At 41.6% G+C, this 15,931-nt stretch overlaps 1 protein-coding gene across 4 annotated transcripts in view; it reads right to left on the bottom strand.

The window, feature by feature from the left end:
- Positions 1-15,931, bottom strand: part of NCKAP1 (NCK associated protein 1) — a gene marked incomplete in the record, with an annotated part of 2,707,503 nt that overhangs the window by 1,532,845 nt on the left and 1,158,727 nt on the right. For all 4 annotated transcript variants that reach the window (XM_044075245.1, XM_044075246.1, XM_044075247.1 and 1 more), the window contains 2 exon segments: positions 5,242-5,300; positions 12,816-12,897. In XM_044075245.1, coding sequence (XP_043931180.1) covers positions 5,242-5,300; positions 12,816-12,897 — 141 coding nt within the window.

Raw genomic sequence — 15,931 nt, 5'->3', positions numbered from 1 at the left:
TTGGCAGCTCAGCTAGATACTGTAATACTTGAGGTAAGTTCAGTTTTCCAGGATCCTGGCCCTTTTTCTCATTCCAGACACAAAACCGTTGCCATTTTGCTGAGTAAGCTTTTCTAGTAGACGGCCTTCTGACCTCCAAAATGACATCCTGCACCTCCTTGGAGAGTAGGGTCTGTTGTGATGCTAAGGAATCTTCCATGCGGCTAGATTGAGTGTTTTTAGCTGACTGTGAAGAGTTTTGAAGCTGTGCTGAGTCAGGAGAAGAGGCATTAGAGGCAGGGTCCATGGTGGGGAATGCGTCAGGCTCCTCAGGAGTGGGTACCAGTGTTGTCTTGGCCAGTCTGGAGCAATGAAAATCATCTTTGGACTGTCTGCTCTGGTTTTTAATAGAACGTTGGGCAGCAGAGGAAGAGGTGGGCAGGCATAAACTGTCATTGATGTCCAACTGAAAGAAGAGCGTCCACTCTCCAGGCCTTTGGATGAAAAATCCTTGAGCAGAATTTTGTCAATTGGTGATTTTTGTGGGAGGCAAAGAGATCTATGTCTGGCCTTCCCCATGCTTGAATTATCTCTGTAAAAACTTGAGGATGCAACTTCCATTCGTGTGGATCTGTCATATTTCTGCTTAGGTTGTCTGCCAGCGTGTTTTCCTTGCCTGGCAGGTACTGTGCTTGTAGTTCGATTTGTAAGTCCAGGACCATGTTCCAAAGTGACATGGCCAGTCTACATAGGGAGTAAGAATGGGTTCCTCCCTGCTTGTTTATGAACCACATTACTGTGGTGTTGTCCGTTCTTATCAATAGTTGACCTGGTTGCAGAAGGTCTTTGAAAGCTATAATAGCATTTATTACTGCTAGCATCTCCTTTTGATTGATGTGAAGGTGCTTTTCTTTTTGGGATCATTTGCCCTGAATGCACCGATCTGTCATGTGCGCCCCCCAGGCGTAGTCCGAGGCATCTGTTGTGATGACTTGATTTGCTTGAGGCTTGTTGAATGGGAGACCTGCGTTTGTTTGGCATGCTTGGGCCCACCACAGAAATTCCTTTTGAAGACATGGAATTAGTGGTAATATTGTTTCCAAGCTGTGGCTGTGTTGAGACCATAGATTTTTCAGGTACCATTGAAGTTTCCTCATATGCAGCTTTGCACGTGGGATTAGTAAGATGCAAGATGCCATGAATCCCAGAGCCTGCAGGATTTTCCTTGCAGTCAGCCTGGTGCAATTTGCTAGTGTTCTGAAGTATTGAGTTAGTTGCCCCTGCTTCTCTGGCGTGAGGTAGGCCATCTGGGTGTTTGTGTCCAAGTTGGCACCCAGGAAAATTATTTTCCGAGAGGGTATTAGCCTTGATTTCGTTTTGTTGACTGTGTATCCCAGAGAATTCAACAACATTATTACATAAGCCAGATGTTTCAGAAGAATGTGCTTGCTGTCCGCTTGGATCAGGCAGTCGTCCAAATAGGGGTATATTTGTATCCCTTAAAGTCTGCAGTAGGCAATTACTGATGCCAGGCATTTCGTGAATACTCTGGGCGCAGTAGATAAGCCAAAGGGCAATGCAGAGAATTGATAATGGGTTGAACCTGCAAGAAATCTGAGGTATCTCCTGCAATTTTGTCTGATTGGGACATGCAGGTATGCCTCCTTGAGGTCCAATGTTACCAGCCAAGACTCCTTGCCCAGCATGGGAAGAAGCTGCTGTAGAGTGAGCATCTTGAAATTTGGTACGAGTAGAAATGTGTTTAGGATGGATAAGTCCAAAATAGGTCTCCAATCTTTTCCCTTCCTTGGTACCAGGAATAGTCTGGAATAAAAACCTTGACCTTGTTCGTGCGTAGGTACCTCTTGAATAGCTTTCATGTCTAAGAGATCTGAAATTTGTCTTTGTGCCTCTGCCCTTTGATTGTGTGGCAGGTTTGGCATGCCTCTCATTTTTGGAAGGGTGTTAAAATGGAATCTGTAGCCTCTGTTTATAATGTGCAGGATCCATTTGTCTTTTGTGACAATATGCCAATTTTTTGAAAACAATGCCAGTTTTCCACCTAAGGGTGCTGCCATTTGAGTCTTGCTTGGCATGCAAAGGGGAAAGTCATTGGGCTTGCTTTCTGAATGGTTGCGAGTTATCCTCACCACCTCTTTGTGTAGGAGTTTGCCATTGTCTGCCTCTAAACGATCCTTGGGATTGCCTCTCCGTGGCTGGAAAGGACCAATTTTTGGAAGGCCAATTTCTACTGAAACGTGGGGGTTGTACCTGTAGAAAATCTTTCACTGTTTGCATTGATTTAGCCTTTTCCTCCATTTTCCTTAATACCTCCTCAGCATTAGCACCAAATAATACATCCTTTTGTAGAGGGGCATATAGTAATTTAGCTTTGACATAGTCTGGTAAGGTTTGTTCCTTGAGCCAGGCATGTCTACGTATGACTGATCCTGTAACAGCAGCTCTACATGAGGCCTCTAGAGCATCAAAACCACATTTTATGGTATGTTTACCCACTTGTTCTGCACTGTGCATCAAATCCTGCAACTCCTTCAAATCTGGTTGTTAAGGTTGTGACATTTTACTTCTCAATTGTGATAACAAAAACTGTTGGTACTTTAGCATATGGAACTGACAGTTTAATGCCCTCATGGTTAAGATGGCCGAGGTATATACCTTTTTTCCCCACCTTTCTAAGGATCTGGAATCTCTCTCGGAAGGTAATGGGTTTTTAGCAGTGGAGGCCTTAATTCCCTTGGGACCCTGTGAGATGGTTTCTGGGTCAGCAGCATGACTTTTGAATAGAAATTGGTGTGAGTCAGGGAACCTGTAGTACCTGTCAGGCTTGACTGGGGCTGGAGGTAGAGAATCCGGGTTAAGGCAGGCCTCCGAGTACACATCATCTAGTATGTCCAAGACAGGAGGTATAGCCAGAGGCCTGTGCTGAGGTAGCAAGAGAAATTCCCTAAGCCTTTTCTTGGAATCTGAATAATCTTGGCCTTCCCAGTGGAAGTGTTCCCTTAAGGAATGCAAAGTTTCCCAAATTAGTAATCCTCTGGGGGGGATGCAGATGGAATGGACTCCTCTGCATCGGAGTCTTCAAAAGGGGAGTAAGAATGTTCCTGTTCATCAGAGTGCTCTGATATAATGGAGCCCTGATCAGAGGAGGGGGATTCTTCCCCCACTCTGGGCCTTTTGTCCGGGGGGGGGGGGTTGAGAACCCCTGATAAGAGTAATTAAATCCTCAGCCATTTTAAGCATCTGTTTTTTAGGCATGGGGCCTGGAGATGGGCCCTATGTAGCTTGCCTCTTAGAATGCATGGCTGCTTTAGACTTAGTGAAAGCCTTGATGGAAAAAGAAGAGGAAGGTCTGAAGACACCTTGAGAGGAGGTAGACCTATCTACAGTTTGAGATTCACCTCCAAGAGTGGCTTTGGTATCTGTAGTTGGGGTGTGGGCCGAGGAGCCTGCGACCTCGGGCACAGGAGACACCGCCAATGAAGTGTCGTCGGTAGTCAGGGGCTGCGTAGGCGCCTCGCTGAGAACCGGACCACATGTAGTCAGCTTTGGCGTGGTGTCGGTAGAGGCCGGGGACCTCGTGTTGGTCCTTATCTTTGCGCTTTTTAGACAAAACCGGAGTCGGAGCATCCGACGACATAATATAGTTAAATGTTTTGCCAAAATAATGCTGGGCGAACTCCGCCCGACGCTTAATGTTGCGCTTGTTGAATGTAGCACAAAAACGACAGACCGAGAAGTCGTGGTCTAGGCCTAAACAAGGAATACAGAGGGAATGGAAATCCTTATGCGGTATTTGCTTCCCACATGAAATACAATTATTAACTTTGTCTGACATCGGTCTGAGGCATGAAAAGTTTCCCCAACGGGGTACTTAGCTTTCAAGAAGACTTCGGTTGCAAATTTTTCATAATTTCAGGAGCTGGCCAACTGGCACTTGCGAACTGCTTCTGCTTCGGGCACCGCGCAGCAAGAAAGACTGAAGAAAATGGCGTCGGCTGGATCTTTTATACCCCTGTCGCACGGACGTCAGGGAAGAAGCGACGACAACCGATGCCGGACCTAGACTTTGGAATTCAGCCGACCGAGGACCCGCCTGATGGCAGGAGAACCCATCTGTTATGACTGCAGTTGTATGCACGATGAACATCCCGATAAAGGTAATTAGGTCTTCAGCCATTTTGATCATCTGCTTTTTGGGCAAAGAGGCCTGAGCACGTGGCTCATGCATCATTTTTTTAGCCTTAGAAGTTGCTTTTGTCTTTGTTTTTGAAGCTGGCATAAGTTTTATATAGAAATGCTGAGGCCTGAAGACACCCTCAGAAGTCGGTGCCTGCTCAGCGGTTCCGGAGCCATCCAAGGGAGAGACATCTGCGGGTACAATACTTTGAGAATCTTGCAGCATGCCGGACTCCACATGGGTCTCGGTAGAGACCTGCGACTCGAAAGTAGTGGGTATCAGGGGCTGTGAAAGTGCCTCACTGAGTACTGGCGAACCGGCGACTGGCTTAGGGGAAGCTTTGGCGTCGGTTCTGGACCTCGATGGTCTGTCTCTGTCCTTTTCTTTGCGTTTTTTTTTAAATCTGGTAGTCTGATTGCTATCAGACGACTTTTCAGGCTAGTTAAATCTGTTTCCAAAATATTTTGAAGCAAAGATATACCGACGCTTAATAGTGCATTGGTTAAATCTAGCACAAAACCGACAGCAAGGCACGTTATGATCTGGGCCTAGGCAAGGAATACAGTACAAATGAAAATCCTTATGAGGTATTTGCTTCCCACAGTAATGCAATTATTAACTTTTACTGACATCGGTATGGAGTAAGAAAAAGTTTCCCCAACGGGGTACTTAGCTTTAATTGAAGACTTCGGTTCTGAAACTCAAATTCGAAAATTTCAGGAGTCAGCCGACCAGCACTTGCGAACTGCTTCTGCTTCAGGCACCGCACGGCAAGAAAGACTAAAGAAAAAGGCGTTGGCTGCCTGTTTTATACCCCTGATGTCATGGAAGAGGAGACAGCAAGCGACGCAGGACCCAAGACTTTGATATTCAGGCCATCTGAGGGCAACCTGCCAGCAGATTACCCAAATGTAATGACTGCAACAGTGAAACATGAAGATCATCATCCTTTACATTCTCTATGCCTTGTCAAACAGACAGTCTTGGAGCCCAACACACAAATGCAGTTTTGGGTAATTTTTTTTTCTTATGCAGGATATGAGAGAAACTTATGCAATTCTTACCTGCAGTCTAAACCAGTCCAGTCTCATTCCTCTGAAGTCAAACACCTCTCCATCTTCAACTGCATTATGAAAAACATAAAAAGATGTTAAGCGACTAAGTGAAATTAATGGAAATGGAACAGGAACAGATGAGCATGCTCTTACATTGAAGGCAAAAGAAAACAGATTAATGACCTGCACAGACATCACTACATCAAGCTTTTCTCTCACTTTTTCCTTATGTCCTTCTGTAAATATCACATGTAAAGAAGTGGTTTAGGTGGCTCAGAGGGATAATGCCCTATCTACATCTAAGGCAAAGTGAATTTGATTAGCGGCTCAGAAAACTGATGGGTGACAGGGAGGATGAGTATGCCTGTTTTAGAAAAGTGATACATGCAGCGCATTATCCAAGGGGCCCTGACTAATTTGTCAGCAGACCTTTTTCAGGGGAATAAGTGAGCTCCAAAACTTAACCAAAGGTGACCATAGCTAGAACCTATTGGCCCTTTATGATGGTACTCCACACTGGGACAAACTTCAAGACTCCCCAACACTGAGAGGCAGCCTGAGACCACAGTCAGGAATGGTGTGGGATGGTTGGCAGATTCATCCTCTGGGATAGCATATTATAGGAAAGGTTAAGCCTGCATTATTCTTGAAGATCTTTACCAAATGCTAAGGTGGTCAAGACCTCTTTTGGTTTGGTCAGATCTGGAAAAGAAAAGGATGGAAAACATTAGAATGGGATTAACTTGACCATGCGCAGAGGCAAAGATATGCTTCTTCCTCTGAACGCAATCAACCAGGTGCACAGCTAACTGGAAAAGCAACACTTCCCCAAAAAAGTAAGTATCTAGAAGTCTGTCTCAATTTCTTACTTAAGAGGTCAACCTCAGTCTCAACACTTGACAAAAGCACAGACCAGGTCTTGTGTCCCTAGCCAAAGTGTTGACAGAGACAAACAACTGAATAACCAAAGATATCCCACTAAGGAAATCACAGATAGGAACTCAAGTCCTCCTTGAGGTCAGACTCAGGAAGGTCACAGAGTATATCCAATGCTTTCCTCAACATGACAAGTGAGATGAAGAGTAAAAAAAAAAAAAAAAAAAAAGACCCAAAGGGGTTGAGAAGTAGTTAATGGCACTAAGTTCCAGCAGGACAGTACACTCTTGCAAGACATGACATAGCTCTAAACATCTCTGCAAGCAGGAAGCTATCAAACTACTAAAGGCTTTTTTACGTATGCTAAAATAAAAATAAGAGAAAACAGAGCGAGCTGGACTGCCCAATCAGGCAAAAGCTTAAAAAAGGCATTAACCTTGTTCTATGCTAAGGGGCAGAAAGGGGTGTTTTGATGGTGCCCCTTGTGATGACCCACTATTGGACCAGTAATCAAGAAGCCTCAATCCTCACCACTGGCACCTGTAGGGGGACATTCACTGAGAGGATGACAAGTACATCCACAGTATTTCCAGATGCAGCTCTCTGCATTAAGTGCAATTTACCATACGATCACACAGAGACCACAGTCAGTCTGGGGTTGGTATCTCCCTCTTCGCCCGTATCCCCAATAAGATTCCCCACTGGCACAACTATAGAGTTGAGATCTCAGCTGAGTGACCAAGTCAAGACCTCCAGCACCCTCTCTGTCCAACCAGTGTTTTGTGTCCCTGCCCAAGTAGCTGACACACACTCTTGAGGTTTGATTTACACACACCTGGGAAAGGCTGGCACAAGTTTACTTGCTATGTCCCCTTCTGCCCAGACTATAATGCAGTCACTCCTTATCAGCTACTTTAAGGCCCTTAAAGGATGTCCAATCTTACTGTGAATTATTAATATTACCAGAGAGCATCCCTGGCATTACCAGGCTATAATTCATACCACACCTTTCGGCCACCAAACCCGGACCGAAACACTAAAGGTTGAGGCGTGCCCATATTCATTACGGATATCCACACCTCCAAGCTAGTTGCTCAGCATAATGCATCCGAAATTATCCAAGTTCAACTAACTCTGGGCAAAACCGCAATCCAGACTGTAGCTTGCTACAGACCCCCCACCATGCCCCAGGATTCCCACTCTTCTTGATACACTGGAAAATATTAAGGTACAACCCAACACTCTAATAATGGGTGATTTCAACCACCCTACCATTAACTGAGAAAACTACTCATGTTCCAACTCTTTTGCTCAACGTTTTCTGGAAATCATCAATTCCAATGCCTTGGATCAACTTATCCAACCCCCACCAAGGGCAGCAATATCCTAGACCTGGTCATCACCAACATGGGTGACCGGTGTTCCACACCAGAGGTCAGCTCCTCGTTGGTCAGATCCGACCACAAGCTAATCATCCTAGACATCCACATCCCGCTCCCACCCCCCATTAGGAAAACAACTGTAAAATATTTCTCCAAAGCCAACTTCACGCATCTTAAGACAGAAGTGGCAAACTTCACGATACCCATGCAGATGGACAATAGAGGTACGACTGCTGAATCCTACACAAATGCACTTTATAAGCACTTACATGAGTGCATGGATCGTGCTTTCCCTAACGGAACCAAGATGCGATCCTCCAAAAAAGGAAGCCAATCTGGTGGTCTTCTGCCATAAGCAAACTCTACAACAGAAGAAAAAAACTGTTGCAAAAAAGAGTAAAATCCCACGACTGGAGGAACTCCCTGGTCAGCCTCAGTAAGAAGCTGAGATCCCTCATAAAATCCACCAAAGCTAGTTATGAAAACAAAATTGCCACTGATTCTAAAGACAACCACAATGCATTCCATAACTATGTCAAAAATCTCAATGGCAACACTCAGATCTGCTCTGAGTTACAGCACAATGACATTAAATATACAGAACCAACTGATATTGCCAACATCCTGGCAGATAGGTTCAGTGCTAACTTTACCCCCCTCTCACCCCCCCTAAGGGCCCATCTTTATACTGGAAGAATGCAAAGATCCTGTAATCACAGCTGCACAGGTAAAAAACCTCACTCTCCAAAGCCAAGAACACAGCATCCATGGGACTTGACAACATCCTAGGCTGCCTTCTACATGAACTACAGAATGAACTGACACCCCACCTAAGTACCATGTTCAATCATAGCCTCACCTCAGGCTTTGTGCCCACTGAATGGTGCACCGCAACAGTTATCCCACTCCACAAAGGGGGGGGGGCACAACAGACCCCGGGAACTACTGCCCCATAAGCCTGACAGGCCTCGTCTGCAAGGCCATGGAATGTATCATCATGGAACTCATAAACAATAACATTGGAGATCTCCAAACTCTGGACCCCTCACAGTTTGGGTTTGTAAAAGGCAGATCATGTCTCCTAAACCTGATAGACTTCTTTGAAGTAGTTACCAAAGCCATAGATGAGGGTAAGGTGGTTCACACAGCCTATCTAGATCTCGCCAAGGTGTTCAACACCATCCCCCACTCTGGAATTATAGATAAACTCACTAAACTAGGTATAAATCCCTATGTCACAAGATGGGCTGCCAACTGGCTTACTGACAGAACCCTCACTGTGAAAGTAGCAGACTCCAAATCAGACTTCAGACCAGTGACAAGTGGAGTACCACAGGGTTCAGTCCTGGGTCCTCTCCTGTTTGGTATCTACTTCTCTGAAGTACAAGCTAACACAGAAGGTCTTTAGCGAATTAAATTTGCAGATGACTGCAAACTAGCAAGCCATAATCCTAACTCCTAATGATGTGGACATTCTACAAAAGGGCCTCACTGAGACAGATGCCTGGTGTCAAAGACATGGTCTCAAGCTTAATGCCAAAAAGTGCATTGTCATCCCCTTTGGTAAAAACTCTGTACCCATGAACTACCACACAGGCGGTAGTCTACTTAACACTGAAAGTGTGATGAGACCTTGGGACACAGGTGGACAGTAGTCTCTTCTTTGATAATCACATCGCCACAGTAGTCAGGAAATACTTCTACGTGGCACACCTCATCACAAAAGGTTCCTCATCCAGAAAAAAGAAGTCATTGTTCCCCTCTACTCATCACTCATTAGACCCATTATAGAGTACAACGCCCCTTTTGGTATGTACCTCACAAGACATCTACAACAACTGGAAAGGCCGAAAAAATACCTCACAAAGAGGATTACTGGCCACAAACAGATGCCTTACGCAGACCGTCTCAAAAAACTCCAGCTTTACTCCATCGCATATCGCCTACTCAGAGGCGATCTCTGCCTAACATACAAAGCCATGTCAAACCCAGAGCTGTTGGACATGCTCTACTTAAAGAAATCCCAATCCCTCCGAGCTACACGCTCTAGGGACCTAAACCTTGTCACCACAATGAACAGAACATGCTGGAGGGATAGATTCCTGTCCCAGAGACTGCCCATACTCTGGAACAGACTACCTATCTATGTCAAACAGAGCTCCTCATTAGCACTCTTCAAGAAAAATCTTGATGATTGGATGGGTAATAGGAAATTCACCCCGGGGATCACTTCTGTGGTTCTGCTTGACAGGGGCACAGGAAAATAATTTTCTTGGGTGGCGAAAGCCAGGGTACCTTTTTAGCTAGACTTGTATAGGCCCTAGGGCCAACAGCCTAGTACCTACCTATGAACCTTTAAATCATAGTTTGAGCAAGAGCAAGGCGATTAATAGTGACCCACATAGTGTTACCAAATAAACATGCAAATACTCTCAAAACTTAAATATCTCTACACAGATCAGCCACAATGAAAGGTTTAAATATTTTTAATAATAAAAAAACAAGACCATACCAAACATATACTGACAGTGACATCAGAGTTCAAAACCACAGGAAATATTTAAAACAACATTGCAGGACAGTCTCAAATAAATAAAGAAAAATATCTGAACTAAGCTTCACTATATTCCTGACTGAGTCTATGAGAATTACTATAACCTAAGAACTTACTAACACAGCAAGACAGATGTGGTAAATGGATCTTCTAGTTGTTGTCAGATCCAAGACAGAATGCAGAATGCTATGTCTCACTAAGAGACTTCTCAAAATAATATCTAAAATAATACTGCTGGGATAGCTTGCAGAATGACATCACTTCTTGTCATCTGACTTCTAGTCCCAAGGCTAAAACCTCACTGGTGAAGCTGGCAGTATCTAGCATCTACCTGGAAAAATATACAGACAAGAGCTTCTCCTCAGATCTCTGGCAGATGCTGGAAGTCATAAAACAATTGCATTCCTTCATGCTTTCAAGACTAGTAATTAGTTCACCCTAAAGACAATACTGAAAGTTTCATAGTACAGACAGTGTGCCTCTTGCTGCATTGAAAACTGAAAGATACCATCTTATATGGCCTAGCCATAATGTAATTTCATTTCAGTTATTTTTCTGAAGTTTGCTGGAATGAAAATCTCTTGTATCCCAGTTTCCAATGTTAAAACATATACATTTAAACATATACAATAGTGCATATACATTTCTGTTCACTTCCAGTAGGGCACGTTGTGGACTCATTTTAAACATAAGCATTTTACAAATACTTTTCAACACATGTACATCTGTACAAGCCGTTTGACATGGCCTACAGTTCTAATACATCTGTAACACAAACATCTTATATAAATAATTTCTACATTCGCCAATGGCAATTATTTACAAAACTCCAGTTACCTGTACTGGCAGTACCTCCTTTTATCACACCCCTAAATGCCAGCTTCCATAAGAAATTCAAGGGTCTTCAAGCATTTGCACAGGGAAACTCGGTTAGCTGTCCCTGAAGGAAATGTAAAGTGTATAATGCCAGTATAAGCTGCTCCTCATAAGCATGAGGGCATCCCCAACAAAGTCGTCATCCAGCAGTGATAGATAGGGGCTGGAATGACTGCACTTTTACATATCAAGCGGCCTTAAGAGCCTCCACATCTTAACAAGACCAAAAATGCAAAGGATTATTATGACCTCTTACCTGCAGAGCTGCCACATAGGAGGCATGAGGTTATGAATGATCATCACTGGGAGCCTGGAACAGAATATGCACTAGCCAAAGGCAGTGCAGCACAGAGAGAGAGCAAAAGCCTCATATGGCTATCACTTTGGTTTATGCCAAAAGTGTTAATTTAACACCAAGCTAATTACATACTTCCACAAAGTTAATTTAAGACAGGGCTGACAGTGGCAGAACAGACAGTGGCAAAACAAACTTCCACTGACTGCAGGAATTAAAACAAATTATTTTTTACTCTCTAAAAATTGCTTTTCTACAAGTATATTTTCAAACATAAGGATTCTTTCAAATACTTTTTTTCTGTTGGTAACCACAGTTGGTAAAACAAAAAAGTTATGCTACTGTACTGATAATGTTTCAGAATGAATTCAGAAAAAGTTGACAAATTAGCAAGAACTAAAAAGAACAAACTTCAATGTTTCTTGTCCCACCCCTGTCACTGGTGCATACACTAAACAGCCAGGTTAGAAAAAAAAAACATGGCAGGTTTCTAACAGGAAAACAAACATACTGCTAACTTATTAAGACTGTACAAAAAGACAGAGGCTTTATTTGTACTATGCACGCAAAACAGCATTCCTTTCTTCACTTTTCAGTTAGCAATTGAAATTACCTAATTGCACTGATGTGTTGGAAAAGTAACCTTTAAATAAGAAAAAAAAAATAATGCATATATTTTCTCAATAGTTCTATTATGTAATATAACCAATTCTTTCTTAACTAATTAAAATGCATAATAAACCAAGTACTGAAATAATGCATCTCAAAAATAAAAGATACACGAACGTGTTTTTCAATATGGTTCAATTTCTTTCTTACATTTGAACTATATATTGTGATGATGTATCCATAAATTTCTCTGTTTCACAACCTAACAGATTTAACACCTCATCCAACCGCCACCATATCTCCTATCACCAACATTCCCCTTCCTTTTCCATCCTATCCTCTATATAACACCAAATTAATGCTAATATTGCAAACATTGGTAGCCAATAAATATCTACCCATATATCATCCAGACAGACACTAACCAGTACAGTAAAACACAAACTTCAGACTTCCACAATGATTCAGTTTCCTGCATACACATTATTGCTTGTTACAGGATACCCTACTGTATATACAATGTAAATACTACACATCTGATTTAACCAACTATATTTATAACTTTCTTTACATTTGTTGCACTGTGTGTCCTAAGGAAAAGCCCTTGTTCTGAAACTACTTATACAAAACTGCTAACTTTGATGCTGATAAATATTTCCCATTCTTTTTTCCTGTACTGTGTACTTGTAGTGTTATTTTGTAATCCTGTAATCCTTGGGTTGGCCTGAAGTTAATCCATTTAGATCACTGCTCAACAACTGCCCCCCCCCCCCAAAAAAAAAAATGAAAAAATACATTTATCTGTCTTCTTTCTAGTACCATACAATGAAAACGTATCTTGCATGGGTCATGTATTTAACCAGCATTTGTAAATCATCATCTGGATACATAGTGAAATGATTTTAACTATACCATCTAAGTTTCTATAAAATGAAAACTCCTTTCTCTAGAAAAACAATGGCATAGAAAAGAAAAAAAAAACATACATTACCTTGCTTTACACTTAAGGAAGTCATAGTGTTCACAAAAGATGACATAATAATTGATTCATCTTCTGGGCAGACCGAAAGATTCTGAAAAATCGAATTGAGAATATCAAGCATAATCAAACACTGCAAATTGTGACGTAATGAAAATCAATCAATGCTATGCTACATTCTCTGAATGCACAGAAAAACAAAAAAATTCACTGGTATGAAGACACAGTAGAACCTCTAGTCCACAAAAGAAAAAAATATGCGCACAAACATGCGCGTATGTGTGTGTGTGTGTGTGTGTATGGTTCCACTTCTGAATCTTGAAATACAGAAATATCGAATTTAAGTATCTTGAGACAAGAATACCGAAAGTGCAGTTGTTCGAAACTGCATATTGTCAAATCTAAGTTTGCCAAATTTGCAACAGTTGTGGCATGGTCTGTTCTTCATGGTATGCTGTCACTTTAAGGTTCATTGGTTTCTGGGTAGTAAACATGGCGGCCAATGTGTGGTTATGTTCGGAGATTCAGGTAGGTTTGTACGGGTTTTGGGTAGAAATGTGGTTTGTTTTAGATTTTGGGAAGTTTTAGGAGCAGGTTAGGGTAGGTAGGTGAGAGTAGGTGCATGTGTTAGTGTTGGAAGTGGTGATTTTTGTACATGTGGTGTTTATTTCTCATTGATACAAGTATGATAGTGTGCAATGGGAGTGTAGGGTACATAACAGTAGTTTTTTTTTTTTTTTTCGTGTTAGTGTGACCTCAGAGTTGGTATATATAAGTAGAGAGGGTGTGGGGGACACAACCCCCACAGATGGAAGTACAGGGGGGCTTGACCTCCCTTCTTAAACGCATACTAGTGTTGTGTGTTTTGACTTTATTTTTTGGGTTTTCATGTAGGAGGAGGATTGGGTGTTTATTTGTGGTCTTTTACTTTCAAATTGTGATTTTTCATTTTTCTGGACTTTCGGTATTCTGATCTCGAGATACTGAAATTTGACATTTCAGTATTTCGAGATTCAGAAGTGGAGCTATACATAAATAAATATATATTTTTATATATATATATATATATATATATATATATATATATATATATATATATATATATATACACACACACACACACACACACACACACACACACACACACACACATTTTTAATACAATTCATTTTATCACCACAATATCACATTACACAGAGCCACTGTTCTGCCAAAATTGATATTCAAAGATCAACCAGTTCAGAAAGAATTCCAACAAGTCTCTAGTTTTTTTTTACAGTACATAAGGCATAACTACATTTATTACAATAAACATCAGGGTGGAAATAATTCTATACAGCAACAGTCCAACAATGAAAAGAACATACTTGAAGGGGATACTACACTGCATGCAGCAGCACACATTAGATATATTAGTACAGATGTGTAAGAAAACTTACCATAACAGTAAATGTTCTAATATATCACTGCTGCAGTAGCTTTAGCTGTATGGGGTTATGTCCTCAAGAATTAAACAACTGGCCAGTCTCCCAAAGGCTTGGGCTCCTTCCACATGCATAGGGGCAGCTGGCTGCATGAGCTCCTAACACCAGCAACCTGGGTGCCAAAAGGTTCAGGACTTTCTTGCTAATTAAATCAAGAGCCTGTAGCACTGATAAGAAAGGTAAAGATGGGAAAACATATATAAATCCAATGAAAAAAAACTCCAGAGGCACACCACAACAGATGGAACCGACCTGATGAAAACCTTTTTATTCACACAAAGAGCACAGAACAATGGCCAGTAAGGGCTTTCACATTTCTCTGAACGCTTCTTCAGACTTAAAAAGTACTCCTTCTATATTACATCAATATAAAGGCAGCTTTAACCAGCATGCACCAATCAAAATCATCCCATTACATGGTTAATTAATGCAGTAATCAAAAATCAATGAAATAATCTCTGCCTGGTAGTGCTTACAATACTGAAGAATTTAGTGTCATCACATAACAATGCATACAGAAAGCATATGCAAATGTGTGCATGCAATAAAAACAAATATATATATATATATATATATATATATATACACACACACACACACACACACACACACACACACACACACACACACACTCTAACAAAATGCGCATAGAAAATATATATAACAAGATACAACCATATAAAACATGAGCATTCATATAAATGTCCTACATCTCAAAACATGTTTATTCTAGCCATTTAACATTCATAATGTCAGTAAAATTTCATTACCATAAAAATCTGCTGTTCCATATAAAAACTACTATTCCATAAAAACTTCATACTCGTGTATATATAAAAACATGCATTCATACTTGTGTACCAAGGTAATAAATAGGGGTCTGCATATTAAAAGAGAGTAAGGGGTCGATCTTTAAGGAAGGGTTTCGGTGAAACCCTATCATTTAGGCTGTGCAACCTATCTGCTAACCTCAAGATCAATCTAGCTTCCTGCCTCTCAGCATGGTTCCTGACATCACCTAACCTCGCTGTTTTGTATATTAATTCCATCACCGTAAACCGAAATTTATATGTTGTATCTGTATGCATTACATGTCTTGCAAGAGCATTACTCTCATCTTCTCTACTGATGGCATAAATGTGTTCCCTCACACGCTCTCTCAGCGTTCTATTGGTTTTACCAACATAGAAGCAACTGCATTTCTGACATGCAGCTAGATATACAAGATCCCTTGTCTTACAGTCTGCATATATCTTAAAAGACAATACATGACCTGTGTCAGGGTGAGTAAATTCCTTGCTCCCAGACATGAAAAGTACAGTTGTGTACACTTACCAGACATGAAAAGTACAGTTGTGTACACTTACCATAAATGTAGATGTTCGAGTGTATTCACAGTTGCAGTCATTACATTTGGGTAATCTGCTGGCAGGTTGCCCTCAGTCGGCCTGATTAACAAAGTCTTGGGTCCTGCGTCGGTTGCTGTCCCTTCTTCCATTACATCAGGTCGTCAGGGGTATAAAACATGCAGCCGACGCCATTACATCAGTTTTTCTTGCCCCAGATGTCAGGTGCCCCCCAAATGGGGAGCAAAAAATATATAAATAATTTAAAACATAAAAATATACCTCCAAACAAAAGCAA

The sequence above is a fragment of the Protopterus annectens genome, chromosome 6.part0 (assembly GCF_019279795.1).
Source record: "Protopterus annectens isolate FY-2018-M chromosome 6.part0, PAN1.0, whole genome shotgun sequence".
Lineage (NCBI taxonomy): Eukaryota > Metazoa > Chordata > Ceratodontiformes > Protopteridae > Protopterus > Protopterus annectens.
The sequence above is the reverse complement of the archived record's forward strand: the minus strand, read 5'-3'. Positions and strand labels throughout refer to the sequence as shown.